The sequence below is a fragment of the Coffea eugenioides genome, chromosome 11 (assembly GCF_003713205.1).
Source record: "Coffea eugenioides isolate CCC68of chromosome 11, Ceug_1.0, whole genome shotgun sequence".
Lineage (NCBI taxonomy): Eukaryota > Viridiplantae > Streptophyta > Magnoliopsida > Gentianales > Rubiaceae > Coffea > Coffea eugenioides.
Genome location: NC_040045.1, coordinates 27,444,152 through 27,468,072, shown reverse-complemented (window position 1 = coordinate 27,468,072; position 23,921 = coordinate 27,444,152). Strand labels below are relative to the sequence as shown.

The window sequence follows — 23,921 nt, the reverse complement described above, 5'->3', positions numbered from 1 at the left end:
AGAGCTTGCGGAGGAAGCGCAGGTGGAGATGGCGCAACGGGCTCGCAGGGGAGAGGGCTGCGCGCGAGGGCTGCAGCGTTGCGGGTAGCGCGCGAGGAAGCTCCTGGTCGCGTGCGGCGTGGTGGTCAGCGGAGCGCAGGTGGGGCGCGACTTGGTGCTGGTAGCGGCGCGCCGTGGATGATGAAGAGGAGGAGGTGCTGCGTGGGTGAGGTTGTGGCGCAGTAGCGGCGGATGAAGGAATAGAAGGAAAAGGGGAAACAGGGGAGCGGTGGAGAAGAAGAAGAAAAAGAAAGAAAGAAAGAAAGAAAAAGAATTTTTTTTTTTTTTTTTATTGAATTGAGATTGGAAAATTCGATTTTTGAATACCAAAACTGAAAATGAAAAAGGAAATTACTGTTATTTAAAGAAAGAGGGAAGAAAAAAAAAATTTTTTATTATTTTTTTTTTTTTGAAAGTGAAAAATTATTTCCTTTGTTTTTGGGTCGTCAAACACCGCGTGGGCACGCCAAGATTGGTCTTCGTCCTCTGACCTCAGGAGACGCAAACACCGCGTGGGCACGCCAAGACTTCACTTCCTGATAACAGTGGAGGAAATATGAAAACCAATTACTACTCAATCGAGAAACGAAAAACGAAAGAAATGAACAACAAAAAATAATAAAATCAATATTTGGGTTGCCTCCCAAAAAGCGCATTTCTTTAATGTCTTTAGCTAGACATTATCATGTTTTGCTCATGGAGGATAAAATCTTGTGGCTCGCTTCAATGCTTCATCTTCAATGTGATTCTGGTAACCCTCATAGATGGAGTAATTCTTGAGTACACGAGCTACAGTCTTCCATGGACCAGTAGATTGCGCCAAACAATCAAGCATTGATCGCAATTCTTCATCCACTCCTCCATCAAGAGCATTCAATGGTTCAAGATATTTTTTCATTACCACTTTTAACTTATTCCTGTCATGAAATTTCAAATTTTCTGGTATAATAAAATCAATTTCAGTAACAGGGGTTGAAGAATAGGAGTCAGGAAAATATTGATTAAGGAGTGGAGAAGATGTCACCGCATTTGGAGATTGTCCACTGGATTCATTCACTTGGATGGGTTGCGGTTGGGGTTCCATTTCTTCATTTTCGGCTTCTTTTTCAACTGCATCTGTAGATCTCTCATTTTGACACTCTTGCATCTCCTCATCACTAGTCAAGCAAATTGCACTCTTATTTTCTTCAAAATCAACAATGGTTTTCGAGGGCAATTCTTCAATTTGAGAAACCACCAATCGATTTATTCTGGATGTCAATAGACATATTTGATCTTCCAGATTACTCATTGCATCCTTCATCATCTCATTTCTCATTCGTGTCTCCTGTTGGAATTGATATGTATTAGTAGCTAATGATTCAACTATTTCTTCAAGAGACATACCTGACATAGATGATGATTCTGGAGACTCATACTGCTGAAAATTCATTGGCCCTGTTGTATAATCATAACTGGAGTTATCCCACCATCCTTGATCATACCCGTTTGGATTAGGGTCATACCATGTTTGAGACCAGGGTGAAAAATCTCCATAATTATTGAGGGGGACACTCAGATTATCTTGATATTCGGGGCACATACCGGTTGAATGATCCCTGGCATAACAATTTTACAGGTTGCAGCAGCCATTCTTTCTCTAATAGAGTTCAGTGCCTCTGAATATGCAAACTTAGAAAAGAAACTAGTCTCATCGCCTTCCCCGAAAACAAAATCCATTATATCACCAAAATACGGAGTGTTAGAAGCCATAAGCTATATAAAAAAAAAAATAATAAGAGAAAAATAAATTAAAAATCAAAACAAGGTGAACTCAAAAAGAAACAAATTAATCTGACACCAGTCCCCGGCAACGGCGCCAAAAATTGACAGGTGCCGAACCTGTACAATAATAAATACCTACTCGAGAAAAATACAGATTTTGTATATAGCGGTGAGTAGGGTCGAATCCACAGGGACTGGGGATAATTTGTTTCTTCTAGAGTCCAAAGTATGGGGGGTTTTGGATTAAATGCTAACTAAATAAATTAACTGCAGAAAATAATTAATTAAAAGAAATGATTGGGGAAACTCTAGCCAAGGGTACACATCAGAAATGGTTCATGCACTGATCATTGATGCAGAAGTAATTCCAACATTTAGCAATAGATTAGTTATAGTTGTCATGCACGCGATAAACAACCAACCCTTCCTTAATTTCTCGATAGCTAAGGTACGACCGTTAGCTATTTCTCTAACCCAAAAATAACCCTAGGTACGACCGTAGGATTTCATTTCTAGATTGCATTAATAATTAGAAAGGCCCAATCCTAACCAACAAACACGCTACGAGGGTTTGTTTAAATTAGATCATATGCTCCCCTGACATAAACCCAATTACGCCAGTTGCTACTGAGGTAGAGATAACGAACAATTACGGATTCAATTACCCCTATTTAGCAAAAATAGCCTATATGAATAATTAATTATTGCGCACTAATCAATCATACACAAGGCCATAGCAATTAAAATCAAGGAACATATAAATACCAATAAATGAAGAAAATAATTAAAACAGATTCGATCTCACAGTAATTGTCGAACCAAATCGTCAGTTGTCCCCTTGACTAGAAAAGCTTAACCACGCCTCATGAGAAAATCTCCCCGTTGGGGAATATTGTCGAATACCTGGCGTGTGTCAGAGGCCAGTTCAAAGAAAGAAAACTAGAACTAAACTAAGAAACTAAAACTAAAGCCCTAGATATCTTTTGCTTCTGTACGTTGTCCCCTTTTAAAGCAACAAAAGAAAGATGACTAAAAGCTATCTAGGTGGTCCCCACACATGTGGACAAAGCCTCCCAAGTACTTCTTGTTCCAAGTCTCTCTACGTTGCTTTCTTTGAAGCCCAAATGACCAAATGCCTTTCACTAGCTTGTGGTCCCCCACCAATTCAAGGGCCCAAGGATTGAAGCCCTTAGAAGTCTCCATATTTTTCACAAAGTCCCTCCTTTTTGGTAGTTTTCTGCTTCATTCCTGAAATTGATTCCAAATACCAAATATGAGTAAATATCAGCAATTAACACAATATTTGTCAGGGATAGAAGGGAAAATTAATAATAAAAATACTAACAAATTATACCCTATCATCCCTTCGCCCATGGACGTAGGTAAATTGAACCGAACCACGTAAATTTCGTGTTTCTCTGTTTAATTTATTTATTTTGTTATTGTCATTATTGAGTTGGCAAGAACCCTATTGTTCTCGTTAGTTAATTTCTTGGGATCAACTTAACAAATTGGTATCAGAGCTTCAGGTTTTGGGTCATGGTCAGATTTTGGGTTCTTGATGACAATAACAAGTTTTGGGTGCTACAGAGAGTGAAGAAAAAAAATTTTCATTGGAGTTCGGTTGGATTTTGTAGAAGAGTTAATTGGCCTGTTGGAACTCGTTAAGGGTTTTGAGAAGAAGGTGGAGCAAGATTACTATGTTCGTGATTTTTAACCCGTTGGGATCTGTTGAACCTTTTGTGAGTTTTGACCCGTTGGAACCTGTTGAGGCTTTTGCATCTTGATTTGTTGGTGGCTCGTTGTGGTTCGTTGGGACTTTTGTGGTTCGTTGAGATCCGTTGGAACTTTATGAAGAAGGTGGAGTTTGTTTGCTATTTATCTACTATTTACCGATGTTGGATACATGCCAAGGTGGAGATTTGTTGAGTGTGTCTTTGTATCCCACATCGGAACTTTTATAAAGAAGTATTTCCTTTTAGTGGTTATAAATATAGTGGAGTTAAGTGAGTTTAATTGTGCTAAGGGCACCAGCCCGAGTGCAATGTGCATCAGTCTAAGAGAGTTTTGGGGGCCCGCGCCCCAATCTGAGAGGAGTTTTGGTTTGGCATCAAACCAAAAGAGCAAATCATTGGTCTTTGGACCATTAAGCATTTAGTGCTATTTAGCCTCTTTTGTGTTTTCAATTTTAGGTGTCTTTTGGACTTGGAAATTATTTTCTAGGGTTTTGTACTCTCTTTCTGTCATAATAAATCAGCTACCCCTTCGCTCGTGGACGTAGGTAAATTGGACTGAACCACGTAAATTTCGTGTTTCTCTATTTGATTTATTTATTTTGTTATTGTCATTATTGAGTTGGCAAGAACCCTATTCTCGTTAGTTAATTTTCTGGGACTAGACCTAACAGGGTAGACTAATAAACCTTCGAGTCTTAGCAAAGACAATGGTTTGACAATTAAGGAGTTAGGCAAGCTGCCTATGCTACGTGGTAAGCTATTCCTTTCTGGGCTGGAAAATATTTCTAGCGGTATGGATGCATCCTTAGCGAACATGGAAGGCAAGAAAAACCTTGAAAAGTTAACTCTCAAGTGGAACGGTGATGCTAACAATTCACAAGTTGCAAGGGATGTCCTTGATAAACTACGGCCTCATTCAAGTATTAAGTATCTTAAAATCGAAGGATACTGTGGGATAACATTTCCAAATTGGCTAGTCAACCCTTCATTAAGCCGTTTGGAATCCTTGAGTCTTTCTAGTTGTGAATATTGTCATTCCTTGCCTACACTTGGGCAGTTAAGGTTCTTGCAATCACTTGAAATTGTTGGAATGCATCGTATATCAGCCTTGACACAAGATTTTTATGGAGATGTCAGTGCAACCAAACCATTCCAATCTCTAAAAAAATTGAGAATTAATAAGCTGCCAAAGTAGGAGAGATGGCACATACCAGAAGGTGAAGTTTTCAATAGACTCGAAGAGTTTAGTATAATTGATTATCCCAAACTAATTGGAGAACTTCCCCAACAACTTTCATTACTGCAAAGCTTTGAGATATCTAACTGCAGCAATCTTGTGAGTCCTGATGGTCGATTGAGCATCTTCAATGAAGAGATTCAACCAAAACTCTCGTCTCTTTGTCAATTGAGGATTTCAGCGCTAAAAAATTTGAGAGCGTTGCCCCTGCGACTCAACCAATTTTCTAGGCTTGAGAAATTGACAATTGATGATTGCGAGTCACTTTTACCCTTGCACGTGAGTAGACTACCTGCCTCACTTAAATCACTTGAATGTTACAATTACAATTTGGAATTAGAGAGTGAAAGCTCGGAGGAGCATGGGACCTTGGACTACTTGAGATTAGAAAATTGTGATTCTCTCAAAGTCGAGCGGCTTGCATCGTTTCCCAAGCTAAAAGGTCTTTCTATTATCGATTGCAAGAGTATTGAGGTGCTCTCAATTCCTGCTGCATCTGGGATCGTGAGTAGTACAACAAATTCTGCTAGTAGTGTGATGGCATCATTGCAATTTTTAGACATCATCAATTGCGATAATTTGTTGTCTTTTCTAGAGGGAGGATTGGCAGCCCCCAATCCAACGGAGATTTTTATCCAGGATTGTGAGAAGCTCAAGGCGCTGTCGCAACGGATGGAATCCCTTCTCCCATCTCTTCGATATCTGCATCTAGAAAATTGTCCAAAAATTGAGTGCTTTTGAGAAGGGGGCTTGCCCTCCAGCCTACAATCCCTTAAGATCTTGAGATGCAAAAAGCTCACGAGTCGCCGGAAAGAGTGGGGTCTGGAGAAACTCCCTTATCTCACAGACTTGTGGATTGTGGATATCAAGGATGGAGTAGAGTCATTTCCAGAGAAGGACTAGCAGCTGCCTTGCACACTTGAAGCTCTCTTGTTGCAATCCCTTCAGAATCTAAAAGTGCTAAACTATTCAGGTCTTCGACACCTCACCTCCATCCAACACCTAGTAATCGGCTTCTGCCATAGACTCCAATCCCTACCAGAAGAGGGACTACCTGCCTCTCTCACCACACTAGATATCTCAGATTGCCCAATGTTGAAACCAAGGCTAGAATGGGATAAAGGACAAGACTGGCCCAAGATTGCTCACATCCCTTGCCTGGTAATCGATGACGAGCTAGTTCCTTGATGATGACACCGATTACAGGTGAGGGCTTGCCTCCAAAAGTTACAAGACCTTCATCATCATCTATTTATATAATTAAAGGTACATGTTTGTTTTTCAATTTTTTTCTTTCCTTCATATATATTATTCTCTTGGAATACTCTGAAACCTCAAAAGGCAAAATGACAAGTAATTAGCGCATCTTTTGTTGTGATTGCAGTGCGAATTGCCTGCTGTGAATAACTAGGATGTGCTGAAAGGACAGTTGAGGCAATAGCCTTTACTAGTGTAACAATCTCATAATATATTACTTTCTAGCTACAGATTTCACCATTTGTATTACTTTTTCAGCTTTTTTTTTTTTTAAATAAGAGCCCATGCTTTTGGTTTATTTCTGCACCCTAGTCATGTAGGCCACAAATTTAGGCAGACAAATGTTTTCCTTGGTAACTGCTGATGGAGAACGAAAACCTACAATAATTAGGCTGTTCTTAAACTTTCTTAATGTTTTCTGTGCTTTCTTTGATACACTCAATAATTTTTTGTTTGAAGCTATAAGCTTATTTTGCCTGACTTGTTAATGTAATTGTTTTATAATCCTTTAATTCTGCTTTAAACTATAATCGAACACAATTTGCTTCTTCAAGAGCAATTTTAAAGTACTCTAATCTTGTCAAAATTTGATGTATCTGCCAGGACGTGGGTTGCTCTCTCCCAATCGAGGTGATACACCTTTCTCAATACTTTAAGGACCATCATTGCTCTATCTTCAGCCATTGCAAAATGGGGGTGGTGACCTCCATCTTTGCAATAGATTAATATTTATAGAATGACGGCCATTGCAAAGTTGTTGACATTATTTTTAGTGTAGAGAAAGGAAGAAGATTAGAACAAGGTAGCTCATATTTCAAGCATGTCGATGATAAACTTACCTTGCGATCAGTCATGCACTTTCAGTTTACATTACAATTATTATTATTTTTGGTTCATTGGCATTTTAGTTTGTTTCCCTAACATCAAGATCTGTTCTTCCTCTATGCCATAGTTATGGTAACTCTTAAAATTGTTTTGAACACTACACAGTACAATGTAATGTAAATATTTCACATATTATATTCAATTCCTATTAGGGGAACTGTTATGCACCCATTCTATACGAGTATTTGTTCTTGATGGCATCTTTGAAGGTTTGTTATTTTCCTTTTTCTGTTAATTCCTGAATTTCCTGTATTTCTTTCTTTATCATTATGCTATTGTAGGACATCTTCTCTAAGATTTCACTAAACTAAATACTTCCATACCTATTATGCCTATTTTAAACTATTCCAGCACTTTCTTTTGCAAATTTCATTTTTATTTTGAGGTTAATTTTCTGGTTAATTGAACAATTTTTTATGGTAAGATGCAGTTTACTTCCACATATCTTTAACTTCCTTGGTTTTTCATACAGCAAACAGACCAATGTGGAAACCATCAACCAGAATATCGCAAGCTAGAACCTGTCATGCATATATGTTTTTCAGGCCACAACATCATGCTGTCATTATTCATTGCATTATGGTAAGGTTTTTAGATCTAGAATTGCATATCCCCCTCAAAATATAGTCTAGACTTGGGTGTTGTATGTTGGTTGGGAATCACTAGTTTAGACATGAGATGAGAGATAACACAGCTAATGGGATTTATGCTGTGTTATTCAAGCAATTCAAGGTACACATAAAAATAATATTTCTATTCATATGAAAAGTAGTGTGAATCAGAAGCTCACCAGGCTTAGGTGCCCGTTGTTGGTTTCAATGGTATTGACCCTTTTTGACGTGGTAGCATTAGATATGTATAAGGCACCATTGCTGGATATTTCTTTGTGTTTGATCCTAAATAGATGAAGAGTTCATCAAATTAATTTGGAGAGTAGAAAGGGGTGCAAAAACAAAATGAGCAGAAAACCAGTGATGGATATTTGTGCTGATGACAATTATGACTTAATTTCATTTTTATCTTCACCTTGTATTTGTCTAGCTGATGTCTAAATTTCAACTTTCTAAGATCTTTCTACTCAAAAAGGGTATAAACATCAGATGAGTACATTTTTGACAATAACCATCAACAATTCTGAATAAACAGAAAGGTGAATAAATTCAAACTGCTCACTTATTTTAGCCCTTAGTAATAAAAAACAGAAAGGAAGCAATAACTACTGCATAATCATTTTTTCTGAAAAAGAAAAAAGGCAACTAATTTGAAGTGGTTTCTAATATCTCTTCCCCTTGTATGTTGTTCTTCATGGAGTACAATTGACTGCACTCTATCTCTGGTATAGCTTCTTTAGTTATGTATTTGCTGCATAATCCACTCTAATGCTCTGCTCCACTTCTGATGTTTTCATATTATCCTATGCAACAAGATATTCTAGGTATGTTGCACTTTGTATTCATTGTAAATATTTTCATATATCCCTATAGACCTTTGATGAATTGGAATGAATTTCTGTAATTCAAGCACGCTTCTTGAAAAAGAGTTGATACTCAAAGATGGCATTTGCTCACCAGTAAGTGGGGGATCATCCGTGGTTGCCTTTCCTGCTCTTTCTCTTCCTACTTTCTACATAGGAATTATGTAAAAATTTGAAAGACAAATCATTGTTTACAATTCTTTGTAGAATTGAGACCATGATCATTTAATGCCTCTTTTCAGAAGTACGTATTGCAAGGAGCTTAGTTCGCTGCTTGGAAAAATGCAAGCCCTCCTCGCATCTTTATGTTGAAAAATGTGGCAGCATCATGTAACTGAGAGCTTTTGAGCTAGGTGTTGCCTCCAGACTGCAACCATATCCTTTTGATGGAGGATATTGCAGAGTTTCCCTTCTTGGTCAGACTGCAATATTAGTGGCACTGACAAAAAAAGAGTCACTTCCATAATACTGGCTCCTGTCTTTCACCCTCGCCATCTTTCACTTGGAGCAGCATAAGAGCTGAAGAACAATGACCTACAAGTGTCTTCAACACTTCATCTATCTTGAAGATATGGAAATTACTGACTGCTCTTAGCTCTAGTCGCTAAAAAAAGAGTTGTTGGTGTCCTCCCCTGCTTCCACTATGCATGAAAAATATGGTTTTCATTGTCCAAATTACCATATAATAAGAGAAAGTAGGGGAAAGAATGGCCCCAAGGTTTCTGATATAAACTGCATAGCTTTCAATAGTGAGCTAATTCTATATTGAATCTTGCTTGTCAGTCGCAAGAGCTTGACCTTGGGGGTGTAAAGGTACGTTCTTCTGTTAGATTCATTTTCTAGGAATGCTCCAGTGCCTCAAATCACGGGAGCATCATTTGTTGTGCATATGATCCCAGCTTCTTGATGATAATTTTGTCAACTTACTCTTTAGTTCTTGTTTCTCTTTCAGAATTTTTCTTCATGTTCATGGCCAACTTTGCAAAACATAGGATTTGCCTACTCCAAGGATCCTATCGAAAAAGTGCTAGCCACATCATACTTCTTGCCTTGCATTTGCAAATTACATGTTCAAGAATTTTTCAACATTTGAGGTGACATTCGCCCTCCTTTTTCAGTTCATTCCTTCCTAGTCACTTTTTAGATTAGATCATGGAAAAACTTTTCCTTTTATGCAATTAACAATACGGGCGCAATGTGCAATTTCCATTGCATTTCTTATTTGGTTTCAATTTTAGTTTTGAATACTCCTGGCATATTTTTGTTTCTATCACATCACTGAAGTGAATTTGGGAAGTATTAACATGATTGTATCTGCATTCATCAGAGAAAAACTTCAAATCATCACTATCACTACCACTATCACATCCACTAAGAAATGGAGATTGGAGTTAAAGAACTAAACGCAAATCAGATTATGAAACTTCAAAAGGAAATTAAGATTCCAACCTTTTCTGCAACTAATGCAATGGCTCTGAGGGCAGCAGCGGGTCCCTTCGTTTGTTTCAGGTGAAGAGGGGGGAGCTTGGTAGCGCTCGAGGTAGCTATTTCTGCTGTGTAGATCTGCAGCTGTAAACTCATGTTTTGAATGGTTTCTGATTTTGGTAAAACACGTGGAGTTGGAATTTTTCTAGAGAAATGTCTGGACGCTGATTCGCAAATTCGAGTGCATCTTAGTTATTCGGTGGGTGCAAAATGGCCTTTATGCAATATGTTGGCAAAATTTCGATCTCTTCTGTAACAGCTTCATGTGTCAGTTGCTCATGTCTTTCGAGAACCAAATTCGGTAGCAGATCCCTTGGCTTCACTTTCCTTGAATGGGCAGCATGTTTTCATTTGGAACCAGCTACCTAGTCAATGTAGGTAGCCATTGCACTGGACAAATTTGATTTATCTTAATTGAGGCATCGTTGTCAGACAAACTGGTATGCCTTTTTCATTGAATATAATCTGCGGTCTGATTGTGTCCGTCACTTGCAACCAAGTTACGGACCGTAATCTTCTCATTTTCCTAATGTGTTGGTGTTTCTTTCTTTTTTTATGATACCTGATTTAGCCCCTATTAACCAAATTTCCAGTATTAGATTGCATGCAAGAATCTTATTAAGCATATAATTCTTCCAATTAGACAAAGAGCACATGCAAACACTACATAAATTAATGTTGTATCTAATATGATGGTAAAGTCTTGTGCCAACAGTGTCTTCAATTCTACCATATCCTTACTTTATCATGTAATGAATTTCTTTAACCAAAAGTCTAAAAGTTTCCACTGATTATGTATAAAGGGTAAAACTCCTGCCGTGTTACATGATCAAGATTAGGCATCTTTTGGAATTCTAGAAGATCAAGAATTTTTTTTTTTAATTTCTTTTGCTCCTGCACGTGCGTGGAAAGATCAAGACTTGAAAGTCGAATTGTTCCAAAAGTCAAAATTCTTTTCAGGAAGAGAAGGCACATGAATTGCCTGCAACATGACAGATAGATGGAAGAAAATTGGATTTAATTTGGACCCTTCAAGAATAAGATTATCAGAGTATACACTGATGAAAGGAATGGAGGAATGCTTTCTTTAGGATTTTGTCATTGGAAGTCTTAGGCCTTGTTTGGACAGCAATTTTTCTTTGAACAATTACCTTTTTCCGTGAATCAACTACACCCGTTTTCCAATCACATTTTTCATGAACACATTTTTCAATCACCTTTTTAACTCACATATATCAAATCGCTACAGTAACAAAAACTTGATGGGAATTTTAATATAAGTACAAGTTTAAATCCAATTTACACCTATTTTGACTGCAAGTATACAGGTCAACTAGTAGTTTAGGGCATATATCGAGTCGATCTCACGAGAAAGATCGGACAATTATGGGCACTACTAAAACTTTTCTATTATTTAGACGATCAATGAATTAAAAGAGATAAAACTATGCTAAACTTATGCAAGAAAATAGTAAATAAAAGCTCCTTAGGCTATGATATCCCTAACTACTCATGCAAGTGCTTCTTTTGGATCATTCAGTACTACTATCTTGGTTAGTTATGGCGTAATTTCCTTATTTATGTGAAACCTACTTTTCTTATGTATGTAAGTTCTGTAAGATATGGAAGGAATAACGGTATTTGTAAGAGGTTCTTCTGCAGAGCTACTTGAACCTTTTTTCTTTTTTTTTTTTTTAAGTTAATAGAATTGAAAAAGTCTACTTTTCTCAGCTTCTTGCTCATAGATTTATGTGATCTGGTGACTGCAGGCAGTCGAGAATCTGGAACAAAAATTTCTGAATATTGCTGTCATGCTTTTTTGACCTTGGAAGTTCTCATACATCCTAGGGCCCTTCCATTTATAGATCTTCAATCGGCAGTTGACCATTATGGTAGTGCTAGCCTCAACCTTCCAGACGTACACTTCGCAGATCACAGAAAGAACACTTCATTTCATTTTAGCACACTAGGAAATGAGCCTTCTCAGCCAGAGTCTGGGGATGATGATCTGTACGAAAGGTGGTTAGCAAATGGTGATGAAACAGATGTCAATGACCTTGGAAAATATACCAGCAGTGATAAAGAATCCTCTGGGACCTCTACCCATCCAGCATTTGAAAAGCTTCCTCATGGTGATTCTCCTTCCGAAAGAAATGAGCATGAAGGTGGTGAATTTGGGGCATCAGTCTGTTCCATCTGTCAATGAGCTTTTGGTCGGTGGAAGATAGGGCTCATTCCGAGAGGAGACAATGAGTTTTGATGGCAGAGACAACGTGAGAGAGGTCTGAAAGGTTTCTGATGGGTGTTTTTCGTCCGGGATGTATTCCTTGAGAAGTGACCGCAGTAGCTAAGGCTTCAATGCGATGTCGTACATACCTTGAATGTGACTACTGGCCGCCATTGAAGAGAGACGAGAGAGTTGAGGGTATAATTGATAAACCCTGCATTTTTTAAATTTTTAAATTTTTTTTGTCAATCATCATTTTTGTATTTATATCCTAATCTAACTACGGGGGGAGATCCAACTGAACCTACGGGAGACGGATAGGGACAGGATTATCACTTAATCAGACGGGTGCACTACCCACCGAGGAACATGGTACCTGAGAATGTTAAATTGATTTTACCACCCAATTCAATGTTCAATTTATAGATGATTTAACTTTTCGCTTTCTTATTTTCTTTTGAGTTTTTTTTTTCAATTATTATCTTATAGCCTTTAAGGTTTCATATCATTCCGTAAGAATTAATCAACATAATTGATGAGAACTTATAGTTTTTTTCATCCCAATTTTTTTTTTCTCACTTTGAAGACAAACTTGTAAATTTCATTGGACATAAAACTTCGAGCTATTTCTAATTCCTGGCTTATTACCAACTATGTTACATTGGGATGCCAAAATAAACATTTGTGTATCATCAAATGAAAATCACTACAAATCCTCCACGGGTAGTCCGACTAATTTCGTAATCTGATAATTATCGGCAGATCCCATTATTAATCCTCGTGTACTACATGGCTGCATATTTTTGGCGTAAAACTCTACATTGCTACGTATTTTTGGGGCAAAAACTCTGCGCAGCTTTAAGAGGTTAGTCTAGTCAAAAGGTTGGAATTCCTAAAAGTGACAAAAAAAAAGAAAAAGAAAATACCACAATGGTTCTAAAATAATGAGCATTCCCACTGATTGACAGAAATTGCAGCTGCAAGAGAGGCTTGCACCAAACCTTTCTTCCATACAACAGCTACATTCAGAACTCTCATTTGCAGTTTTTTTTTTTAAGTAATCTAAATATCGGAAGCTGAAAATAATCTGCCGTCTACTACACATTGTCCTGATGATCATCTAGGTGGCTGTTTTTACAACAGGAGACAGAGTCTTTAGAAGTGACATCGGCCGACGTATGGTGTGATTGAGCAGAAGCATCATACTTAGAAGCGTTAGAGCTCCAGCTTGATGAGCTATGCCAACTGCCAGATGACACAGGTACGAATGACAGAAGAGTTGATACTCTCAAAGTGACCTACCGATGGAGTAAATTTTATTTAACACATAAATGTAAAATCATTTATGCATGTCTGACAAAGGCAATCATGCCAAGGAACTGGCCAGACAATTGTGATAAAACTCGCCAACGAGGATTGTTAGAACTTAGTAGGACACACCTGGAGAGCAGTCATGCCTACTATACTTCCAATCAAGGAGCGTATGGCAGGATGAAGTTCCAGTTTCCGAGTTGAGAACCATAAGCCACCAATTGCTTCTAAAGTCGTAGTGGCAAGTATACGATGATCTAGCTGTTAAAGAAATCGAGTCTTGTTATTAGAAAATTTTGCATACCAACACAAAATATGGATTCTAACAGAGATGAGATTTCATATTTGCATCCGGCCAGAGAACTAAAGTTAGTTGCTTTCCATCTTTCGAGTCAAATGAAGCATAACTTTTTCCAGCAAGCATGAGAAGACTTGATTGACTCTCACTCAACTCTCCACCTACGTACTCCACTACTAATTTTTTGTTTTGGTTTTTTGTCTCAGTAGTAGTATTTCTTTTTTGACCAATCCTCTAGATTCTCTTGCCTGGCTTTGGTAAAACCTAAGAGATCCCAATATTTCAGCCCGATAAAGAAGAAAATGAGAGCTAGCTAACGTAGGAAAGAAAATAACTAGTAGTATTAACTAATAAGTAGCATTTCGAGCAGACTACACTGAAATAGAATTCACAGTATTAGATAAGGGAATTACTGTTAAAACAATAATAAAGTCAGACAATGTGGGTTGTAGCCCAAACGAGAATGCAGGACTAGAATGGCGTTTCTAGGATGCCTAGTATCAGGAAAGAAGTGGAGATTTACACATAAAATGCATGACAAATTTTCACTTTAGGATTATCAGAAGTTTAAGTTTCAGTGTCAAGTGTCAACACAAGCTGATCGTTGACACCACCACTTCGCTAATGGATTAAAAACAAAAACACATTAGCAAATTGCGCACCTGGTCACTTCTATTGGAGCGTATCTGAATGCATCTCATCGCCGTGTTTCCGTGGCCGCTTGTTGGTTGTTCCCTTGGCGAGTGGAATTCTGTAGCAATATATGTGATGAGGAGAACTAAGAATCATGTTATGGTATGTATTTGCTCCAAACTATGACCCTTGGATGAGTTTTTGGCTAAACTAATCTACTTTTCGAAAAATAATCCCAAAGTAATGCTCTTTCAGTTTTTATTCCCTTATTAATCTAGTTATTGCCATGTCGACTCCCCATCAAAGGAAAAAAAATAACTTGTAAATCTTTTGTTTATATATTACATAGTTTTTCTTTATTTAGTGCCTTAAGGACATTCTGTAAGCAAATTAAAAAAAGGAAAGTGGATCCATAATTAGTGTTTTAAAATTGCTGATCACCCTCCAAACTGCAATGATTTTGCTGAAGAACCTTTTTTTTTTGCTGCCATTATTCCTCCCTCGCTTTATTCTTGATTATTATGTCACAAGTTCCTTTCTTTTTTACTTGTTACTTGCAATTTTATATATGGTAGTCTCCTAACTTTGTAAATTTTAAGAAGTTTGCAAAAACTCAAATTGTTTGAAGTACAAGTAAACATTCCAAAAGAATAGGAGAAAAAATATAACTAGGTCAGTGTAAATATCAAAATTAACATGCTATATGAGCCAATCTAATGTGAGAAATACTAATTAACTCAATAATAGATAGAAAAATATTTTTATTTATCTTTAAGATTGTACATAAGTAGCAACATTTGAACTATTGAAAAGTTACTAAAAATCTATTGATGTGGATTGTACCTCTTAATATAAGATGAAAATGTGAATACTTTTAGATAAGGGAATTACTGTTAAAACAATAATAAAGTCAGACAATGTGGGTTGTAGTCCAAACGAGAATGCAGGACTAGAATGGCGTTTCTAGGATGCCCAGTATCAGGAAAAAAGTGGATATTTAGACATAAAATGCATGACAAATTTTCACTTTAGGATTATCAGAAGTTTAAGTTTCAGTGTCAAGTGTCAACACAAGCTGATCGTTGACACCACCACTTCGCTAATGGATTAAAAACAAAAACACATTAGCAAATTGCGCACCTGGTCACTTCTATTGGAGCGCGTCTGAATGCATCTCATCGCCGTGTTTCTGTGGCCGCTTGTTGGTTGTTCCCTTGGCGAGTGGAATTCTGTAGCAATATATGTGATGAGGAGAACTAAGAATCATGTTATGGTGTGTATTTGCTCCAAACTATGACCCTTGGATGAGTTTTTGGCTACACTAATCTACTTTTCTAAAAATAATCCCAAAGTAATGCTCTTTCAGTTTTTATTCCCTTATTAATCTAGTTATTGTCATGTCGACTCCCCATCAAAGGAAAAAAAATAATTTGTAAATCTTTTGTTTATATATTACATAGTTTTTCTTTATTTAGTGCCTTAAGGACATTTTGTAAGCAAATTAAAAAAAGAAAAGTGGATCCATAATTAGTGTTTTAAAATTGCTGATCACCCTCCAAATTGCAATGATTTTGCTGAAGAACCTTTTTTTTTTGCTGCCATTTTTCCTCCCTTGCTTTATTCTTGATTATTATGTCACAAGTTCCTTTCTTTTTTACTTGTTACTTGCAATTTTATATATGGTAGTTTCCTAACTTTGTAAATTTTAAGAAGTTTGTAAAAACTCAAATTGTTTGAAGTACAAGTAAACATTCCAAAAGAATAGGAGAAAAAATATAACTAGGTCAGTGTAAATATCAAAATTAACATGCTATATGAGCCAATCTAATGTGAGAAATACTAATTAACTCAATAATAGATAGAAAAATATTTTTATTTATCTTTAAGATTGTACATAAGTAGCAACATTTGAACTATTGAAAAGTTACTAAAAATCTATTGATGTGGATTGTACCTCTTAATATAAGATGAAAATGTGAATACTTTTAGATAAGGGAATTACTGTTAAAACAATAATAAAGTCAGACAATGTGGGTTGTAGTCCAAACGAGAATGCAGGACTAGAATGGCGTTTCTAGGATGCCCAGTATCAGGAAAAAAGTGGATATTTAGACATAAAATGCATGACAAATTTTCACTTTAGGATTATCAGAAGTTTAAGTTTCAGTGTCAAGTGTCAACACAAGCTGATCGTTGACACCACCACTTCGCTAATGGATTAAAAACAAAAACACATTAGCAAATTGCGCACCTGGTCACTTCTATTGGAGCGCGTCTGAATGCATCTCATCGCCGTGTTTCTGTGGCCGCTTGTTGGTTGTTCCCTTGGCGAGTGGAATTCTGTAGCAATATATGTGATGAGGAGAACTAAGAATCATGTTATGGTATGTATTTGCTCCAAACTATGACCCTTGGATGAGTTTTTGGCTACACTAATCTACTTTTCGAAAAATAATCCCAAAGTAATGCTCTTTCAGTTTTTATTCCCTTATTAATCTAGTTATTGCCATGTCGACTCCCCATCAAAGGAAAAAAAATAATTTGTAAATCTTTTGTTTATATATTACATAGTTTTTCTTTATTTAGTGCCTTAAGGACATTTTGTAAGCAAATTAAAAAAAGAAAAGTGGATCCATAATTAGTGTTTTAAAATTGCTGATCACCCTCTAAATTGCAATGATTTTGCTGAAGAACCTTTTTTTTTTGCTGCCATTTTTCCTCCCTTGCTTTATTCTTGATTATTATATCACAAGTTCCTTTCTTTTTTACTTGTTACTTGCAATTTTATATATGGTAGTTTCCTAACTTTGTAAATTTTAAGAAGTTTGCAAAAACTCAAATTGTTTGAAGTACAAGTAAACATTCCAAAAGAATAGGAGAAAAAATATAACTAGGTTAGTGTAAATATCAAAATTAACATGCTATATGAGCCAATCTAATGTGAGAAATACTAATTAACTCAATAATAGATAGAAAAATATTTTTATTTATCTTTAAAATTGTACATAAGTAGCAACATTTAAACTATTGAAAAGTTATTAAAAATCTATTGATATGGATTGTACCTCTTAATATAAGATGAAAATGTGAATACTTTCCATACTCGAAGTCCACATGGTAACAAGTTAACAAGGAAATATACTTTGTAAGTGCATTAGTTTGGGCATAGTTTTGAAGAATGAGATTATTGTGGAAATAAAGTCCACTGGATTATATGTTTCGAACTGCTTTTTCAACATTGCTAAGTGATAAGAGAAGCCTTCTATCATCTACTGCATTCATTCATCTCAAAATTGCGTAAAACCTCTTACGAGGATCAAAAAGCCCCTAATTTTTCTAACATGCTTACGAAGAACTTCAAATTCAATATACAATGAATTTCAACACATTCACTAGTAAATCTAATCGAATACTGCCCAATCATACACATACATTTTCACTCAATCAGAGTCGGGATCACCATCCACAATATCAGGAAGTGAATCCATTGAAGTGTCGTCATTGATTTCTAGCACCAATCCAGCGCCCCTTCCTGTGTTTGATATTGTAGCAGAAATCTTTTCCACAATCCTAGTGTATTCATGATCTTGGCTTGTCACCACATCCTTCGCAGATGTTGGCGTGACACTCTGCTCAGTAACCATAGTGTTTCTTTTACTTGCTGAAGAAGAGACATCTTTTCCTGCTGCTACAACAAAATCTGTATGACCATCAGCTGATGTAGCACTGCCTGAAACCAGTCCATCTGATTCGATGGCAGTATGACCACCAGCTGTAGCAACCAATATTCGCCCTTCAATATGATCGCGTTCCTCTGTCTGCTTGTAGCTTTCCGGAGTCGGCAAGTCAACCATTATCTCATCCCCATCTACTGGTACTTTGTCAGCTGCAACAGCCATTGATTCCCCAAATTCACCACCTTCACGCTTATTTCTTTCAGAAGGAGAACCACCATGAGGAAGCTTTTCTAATGCTGGATCGGTAGAGGTCCCAGAGGGTTTTTTATCACTGCTGGTATATTTTCCAAGGTCATTGACATCTGTTTCATCACCATTTGCCAGCCACCTTTCGTACAGATCATCATCCCCAGACTCTGGCAGAGAAGGCTCCTTTCCTAGTGTGCTAAAATGAAATGAAGTGTTCTTTCTGTGATCTGCGAAGTGTACGTCTGGAAGGTTGAGGCTAGCGCTGCCATAATGGTCAACTGCCGATTGAAGATCTATAAATGGAAGGGCCCTAGGATGTATGAGCACTTCCAAGGTCAAAAGAGCATGACAGCAATATTCAGAAATTTTTGTTCCAGATTCTCGACTGCCTGCAGTCACCAGAACGCATAAATCTATGAGCAAGAAGTCGAGAAAAGTAGACTTTTTCAATTCCATTAACTTAAAAAAAAAAGGGTTCAAGTAGCCCCGCAGAAGAACCTCTTACAAGTACGGTTATTCCTTCCATATCTTACATATTGAAGACCTCTTACTGTCAAACGAAATTACCAAGACAAATTGCAGGCATACATCACTCATTTGACAAGCATTTTAACAAGTACTCCAATTATACCGCTCATGTTAGTTACATAAAGGACAAAATCAAGCAACCTCTATTTCAGGTTTACCAACTTGACTTGGTATCCCCTCATCTATCTTAATTATATAAATTGTTCGTGCCTCCAATTCAAATGTACAACGTGGAGACAGCCCATGGATTGCATGGGAAGAAGATGACACTGGAGGCTGGACAGCACTTACCTCTATGAAAAAGTTCGAGACCCTGAGCAAGATGTGGAGGGCGAACACGACCAGGAGAAAGAAGGGATGCCAAAAGTGCGCGTAAAGCAGCAAGTTGGAAGTCTGCCCATATAGGAGTAGCTTCACCATAAACTACGGTACTATTGTTGTCAGCCCATCCCACTTTGCAAGCATTTGTTGCAACTGTTATAAGGAGACGATCAATATTTGATCGCCAACCATCTGATCTCATGGCACCAGCCTGTTGACAAAAAATAAAAATTTTCATTGTAAGCTCTGAAAGCATATACAGTTTATTGGAATCACAATTAGAGAAAAATAGGAGCTGCATTCATTTGAATATTGAAATACTGACAGGTACATCAAATAAAGTAGATGCCCCCCATGTCAGAAAATCAGGCTACATTCCATTAAGTGACAATTTGGAAACATAATTAAACGTGCAAGGGGCAAATTTAGTGCATAGGCCTACTAAATACGGCCTGAAAATGCCTGAAGTCTGGATCAACTTAGCACCAACTATAACATCACAGCCATAATGGATGATATTTAACACTAAAGCAGATTAGATGTGTCAGCAAGACTAACTAAGCATACTACTTTAAATAGATACCGGTAAGCATATAACTCCAGATAAGTACAGCTAGATAGACCATTACACCGTCTACATGAAGTTTCAGCTCAAGGAGCTTAATACTGGCTGCATAAAAAGCACAATTAACAGGATCTACCATGGTACAAGACCAAAAATGAAGCACCTCTCTAAGGCTTCCAAAGTGAATTCTTATTCCAAAATAACCACAGAGACAGTAGAAAGAAGCAGAATGAAAGACCAACTTGAGGTACTTTGTGAGCACACCTTTTGCTAAGTCAATAGCTAAAGTAGTATTCTCATAAGCATATAAATGATGGTAACTCAATGCATTTAATTAGATAAAGAAGGAATATACCACACTCAAAAGAGCTTCTAATGCCTCTAATGCAGCAATCCTGACAGATATTGCAGTCATATTTTGGGATGTCTCCACTTCCAGACCACCTTTAGCAGATTGGTCTCCAACAGATTCAGCTGAAGTTGGGTGCTTCCTTTTTCTCTGAAAACATTGTTGCAGTGCATCCTGTAAGGTCTTTGAGCGTGCAGCAGAGTACGAGCCACCACTCTCACGACCATGAGGATCCAGATCAAGCAATGCATTGCTTATAACTTCCTGGATCAGATATATTGCAATCCCTGTCAAGAACCACCACCATTAGGAGAAACAATTCCATGTGACAGATCTCTGTGTGCATCTGTATTTGTTTGCGAAAGAAGGAAAGAGGTAGTAAAGGGTTATTGAATTGAACGAATTACAAGAAGATTTTTTTTTTTTTTTTTTAGTATCAACAGCACTACTCTAAAAAACATCACTTCAAATTTGGTAAGCACCAAAACTATTGCCACTGAGTTAGATGCTAAAAAAAAAATAATCGGTTGTAGCATGCTACAAAGTCAAACCTATATCAAATATGGATTAAGAGAAAGGCAGGTAAGGGGAAAAAATTGTCACACAAAATTGGTAAAGGATGCACAATGGGTGCACGATTTTTTTGTTAGCAAATTTGGCAAAAGATATATATGAAAACATCTTCTAAATCACAAAAAGAAACAAACGAGGTTAGATAACAAAAGATTACTGCCTGGTTATGACACCAAATGTCATCAAGTCAAAGTAGTTTGATTAAAACTGTGAGCATCAACCTGATACCTCCTTATAACCTTCTACATACGAGTAAAGCAGCATGTTCGAACTTAGATACGGTAGTAGATCAAGTAGAAAATTACCATCATGTTCAAAATGTCTTCAAATAAAAACACGAGTATGGACAATTATCTAGTTCTCACAAAAGAAGTTGCAAAGCAATAGACAACATGCAAATGGTATCCCATAAAAACCTGAGATGTCGAAAAATCTCATGTATCTGATATTGACCAGTGAAAAAAATTAGAGAACTCAAACCTGAAAAGTATCATGCCTTTTGAAGAATATTAACCTCAGCCAACCAAATGCACTTATAAACCTTTGATAGTCCTTTTTGCTCAAGTACGTACAAGATCAATCCCGGTGTTAATATCATAAATCACACGTTTTGCCTAATAAACTCATCAAGGCCAAACTGACAGTAGCTCTGGACTCATGCAAAGTATTGAGGTTCATTTTGTTTTAGTATTTCTTTTTCAGGGCTCTTGACAAGCAGCATACTTATAGAAAATCACCTTAATTGCAATGATCTTCCATAGAACATGTAGACTTGTAGAATGTCGGGATATTCAAATGACAGTTTTATAAAGCAAATTTTAACAAGATTCACGAGTTCCAATGCTACAGACTTTTTAGAGGTTTCGAAATAATGAGCAACTTATGCTCCATGTGCTTCTATTTTTGAACCCCCAATATGACAGAAATGAGCAAGAGGAGGAGGAGAAGAGTATCTCATGCTTACAAGCATATATTCTTGCACATGCATCCATAAGGGATCAAAATGCATGTCAGATGAACTAAGCGCGGGAACTAACATCAATTTCCAGGCACCCAATATCAACATAAGCAAAGAGGTGAAAAGATATGTTAAACAATTACTTACCAATCCCCATGGACATCAGCAAAACTTTCATAATTGAGTAAACCTTAATCCTTAGCTCTGGCAGGACGCATGTCCTAAAATATTCTGTTAGCAGTCGTGTGATATCTGCCACATGTGGTAACAACTGACTGCAGAAGCGCATACAAAATCATGTTACAACTAACATTTTTGAAATGTAAACTAAAGAAGGAAGAGGAAATCAAACTAAAGAGCATAGCTTTATATCCAACGGACAAAGAACTCAAGGACAAGCTTTATAATAAGATATAAATAGAGTGATTACATTTAAAAGAGAACAAGAAGAAGACAAATCAGTCACCTGCGAAGTCCCTTTACATTAGAACTCAGAAGCTCCAGGCTGCACCTATGCAATTCAGGAAGTTCTAAACAAATCAAGTCCTGTCTCATGGCAGTCATAAAAGGGGAGGATTGTGAGAATGAGCCATCGACCATCAGCACTCTCTTAACAAGAGCTACCAGTGAACGAACAGGCACAGAAACCTGCATAGAGCACCAGACAAACTTATGCTCAAGGTAACGAGTTCATGTATCTCCCTTAAAAAATACAAGAAATCAATTCGGTCCTTTACACATATTTGATATCATAAACTAAACGAGGCATATCACCTGAACGGGATAAGCATCAGTAAGCATTGTGCAACAGCAGGTCATCAGGGTAGAGACTCTTGAAACTAATACTTGTTCAGGCCTCTTCATTGCCTGATCTGAGTTTTTTGCTGATGCCGTTAGCCCTCCTAAGGGAGGTGGGGGGTCCTTCCCTGGAGGAAGTAACAACCTCACTACCTCACTACTTCTGGCCTCTGCAACAGGTGAATAAAACATCAGCACCTAAATATTCAATCAAAATAGCAGTTCCATCTCCAAATTAAAGCAACTGTTACCTTCTTCTAGACCTTGGAACATAACATTTAGTTGATTATTTATGAATATCAAGACCTTCTGCATCATCAGTGACCAGCTATCCTCATCTCCTCGGGATTTTGGAAGTAAGGCCAAGCCATGAGCAAGTTTCTGCAGACCAAGACAAATTAACTCTTTTTGGATTGGCTATAACAAGCCAACCTAAAATAAATGCATCAAGTAATTCTATCACCTTGAATATACTGACAGGACAATTCTCTGACATAAATTTTGAAAATATAGAGGATTCAACCTGCAAATTCACTGTATATCAGTAAATCATTCATAATAATAGCCAGCAAAACCAGTTAAATATGTCTAATAGAGCAACTTGGTCCTGTCAGTTCCTTTTTCCTTTTGTTAGGGGATGTTAGTTCTGGATAAAGAAACTTAAAAGGATGAGCAAACCCAGAATATAAGCATCAGAACAGCCTCCCCTTTGTATATCTGCTAATGAAATGTGAATCTAAGATCAAACACCAGACTAAGATTGAAGAGAGGAAAAGGACTCTATTGCAATGTAAACCAACCTGCACATAGTAATTTTTAAAATTTCTAAAGCCCAATCCTCTCACCACTCAAAAGATTAACAATGCTTTTTCCCAAGTTTATATTAGCAATTTCCAACATGAATTTACATGCAATCTGTTGCATTGTCAATACCTCACCAGGAGAAAGAAAAACAATAAAAGGTTACCCCGGAAATCCCTACCTGACTAACAACGCAAGTTTAGGAACCCTAAACATCAAGCAAACATTACCCAGGATGAGATGTAGCATTTCAAACTATACATCTTTCTTTGCAGGCCAATTCTACTATATAGTTCTCCACTCAGATTCATGTTCTGCAAAGAACAGTGCTGGCAAAAGGACCATAGATAAGTATGTGGTTCTACATTTCTAGCATGTAAATAGTGGCCACCTTCATTTCTTAACCTATACATAATTGTAAGAAAACAAGAAAAAGTTTTTGGTGATTCTCAAAATAACTCAAATCTGGACAGCAAACACCCATTGGCATTTGAGAATAGATTATCAACAAGATGCATGAAAAAATCATTTCATACAGAAAGAACTACTCACACCATCGTAGTGTCGGCTGACAGAAGCAGGAAAAACATTTGTAAGTGTGCACAATAAGGAGATAGCTTCTTCCTGCACAAGCCAATCATGAAAAAAAAAAAAAGAACTTACAGATTGAAAAGGACAAACAACTGTGAAATTCTGCATAACTCTACTACTATGAAAACATACAAATCAAAAAGCAGTACGCAATTATTGACTTTG

At 37.1% G+C, this 23,921-nt stretch overlaps 1 protein-coding gene and 1 long non-coding RNA gene across 6 annotated transcripts; one reads left to right on the top strand and one right to left on the bottom strand.

Moving 5' to 3' along the window:
- Positions 1-5,147: 5,147 nt before the first annotated feature.
- LOC113754390 lies at positions 5,148-10,407 on the top strand. 5 transcript variants are annotated; one of them, XR_003465184.1, is made up of 4 exons: positions 5,148-6,042; positions 6,637-6,835; positions 7,391-7,500; positions 8,635-10,407. It is a non-coding gene; the product is annotated as an uncharacterized LOC113754390 (long non-coding RNA). The 5 variants fall into 5 exon arrangements; XR_003465187.1 differs by having other exon boundaries at positions 6,637-7,500; positions 8,635-9,205; positions 9,345-10,407; XR_003465186.1 differs by having other exon boundaries at positions 6,637-7,500; positions 8,635-9,486; positions 9,902-10,407.
- Positions 10,408-17,595: 7,188 nt separating this feature from the next.
- On the bottom strand, positions 17,596-23,864 carry LOC113752165. The gene is made up of 10 exons (XM_027296297.1): positions 23,847-23,864; positions 23,718-23,789; positions 22,828-22,887; positions 22,616-22,745; positions 22,341-22,534; positions 22,033-22,214; positions 21,714-21,841; positions 20,042-20,322; positions 19,092-19,332; positions 17,596-18,661 (listed from the first exon to the last, which is right to left on the bottom strand). Exons 1-10 carry the CDS (start codon positions 23,862-23,864, stop codon positions 17,787-17,789), a joined length of 2,181 nt encoding a protein of 726 aa, XP_027152098.1. The 3' UTR covers positions 17,596-17,786.
- Positions 23,865-23,921: the final 57 nt, after the last annotated feature.

Coding starts and splice junctions, on each gene's coding strand:
- LOC113752165 (XM_027296297.1), bottom strand. Junction 22,535..22,615: donor GTTCCAAGGTCTAGAAGAAG/GTAACAGTTGCT, acceptor CACCTGTTGCAG/AGGCCAGAAGTAGTGAGGTA. Junction 20,323..21,713: donor GCTGATGTCCATGGGGATTG/GTAAGTAATTGT, acceptor GGTTCTTGACAG/GGATTGCAATATATCTGATC.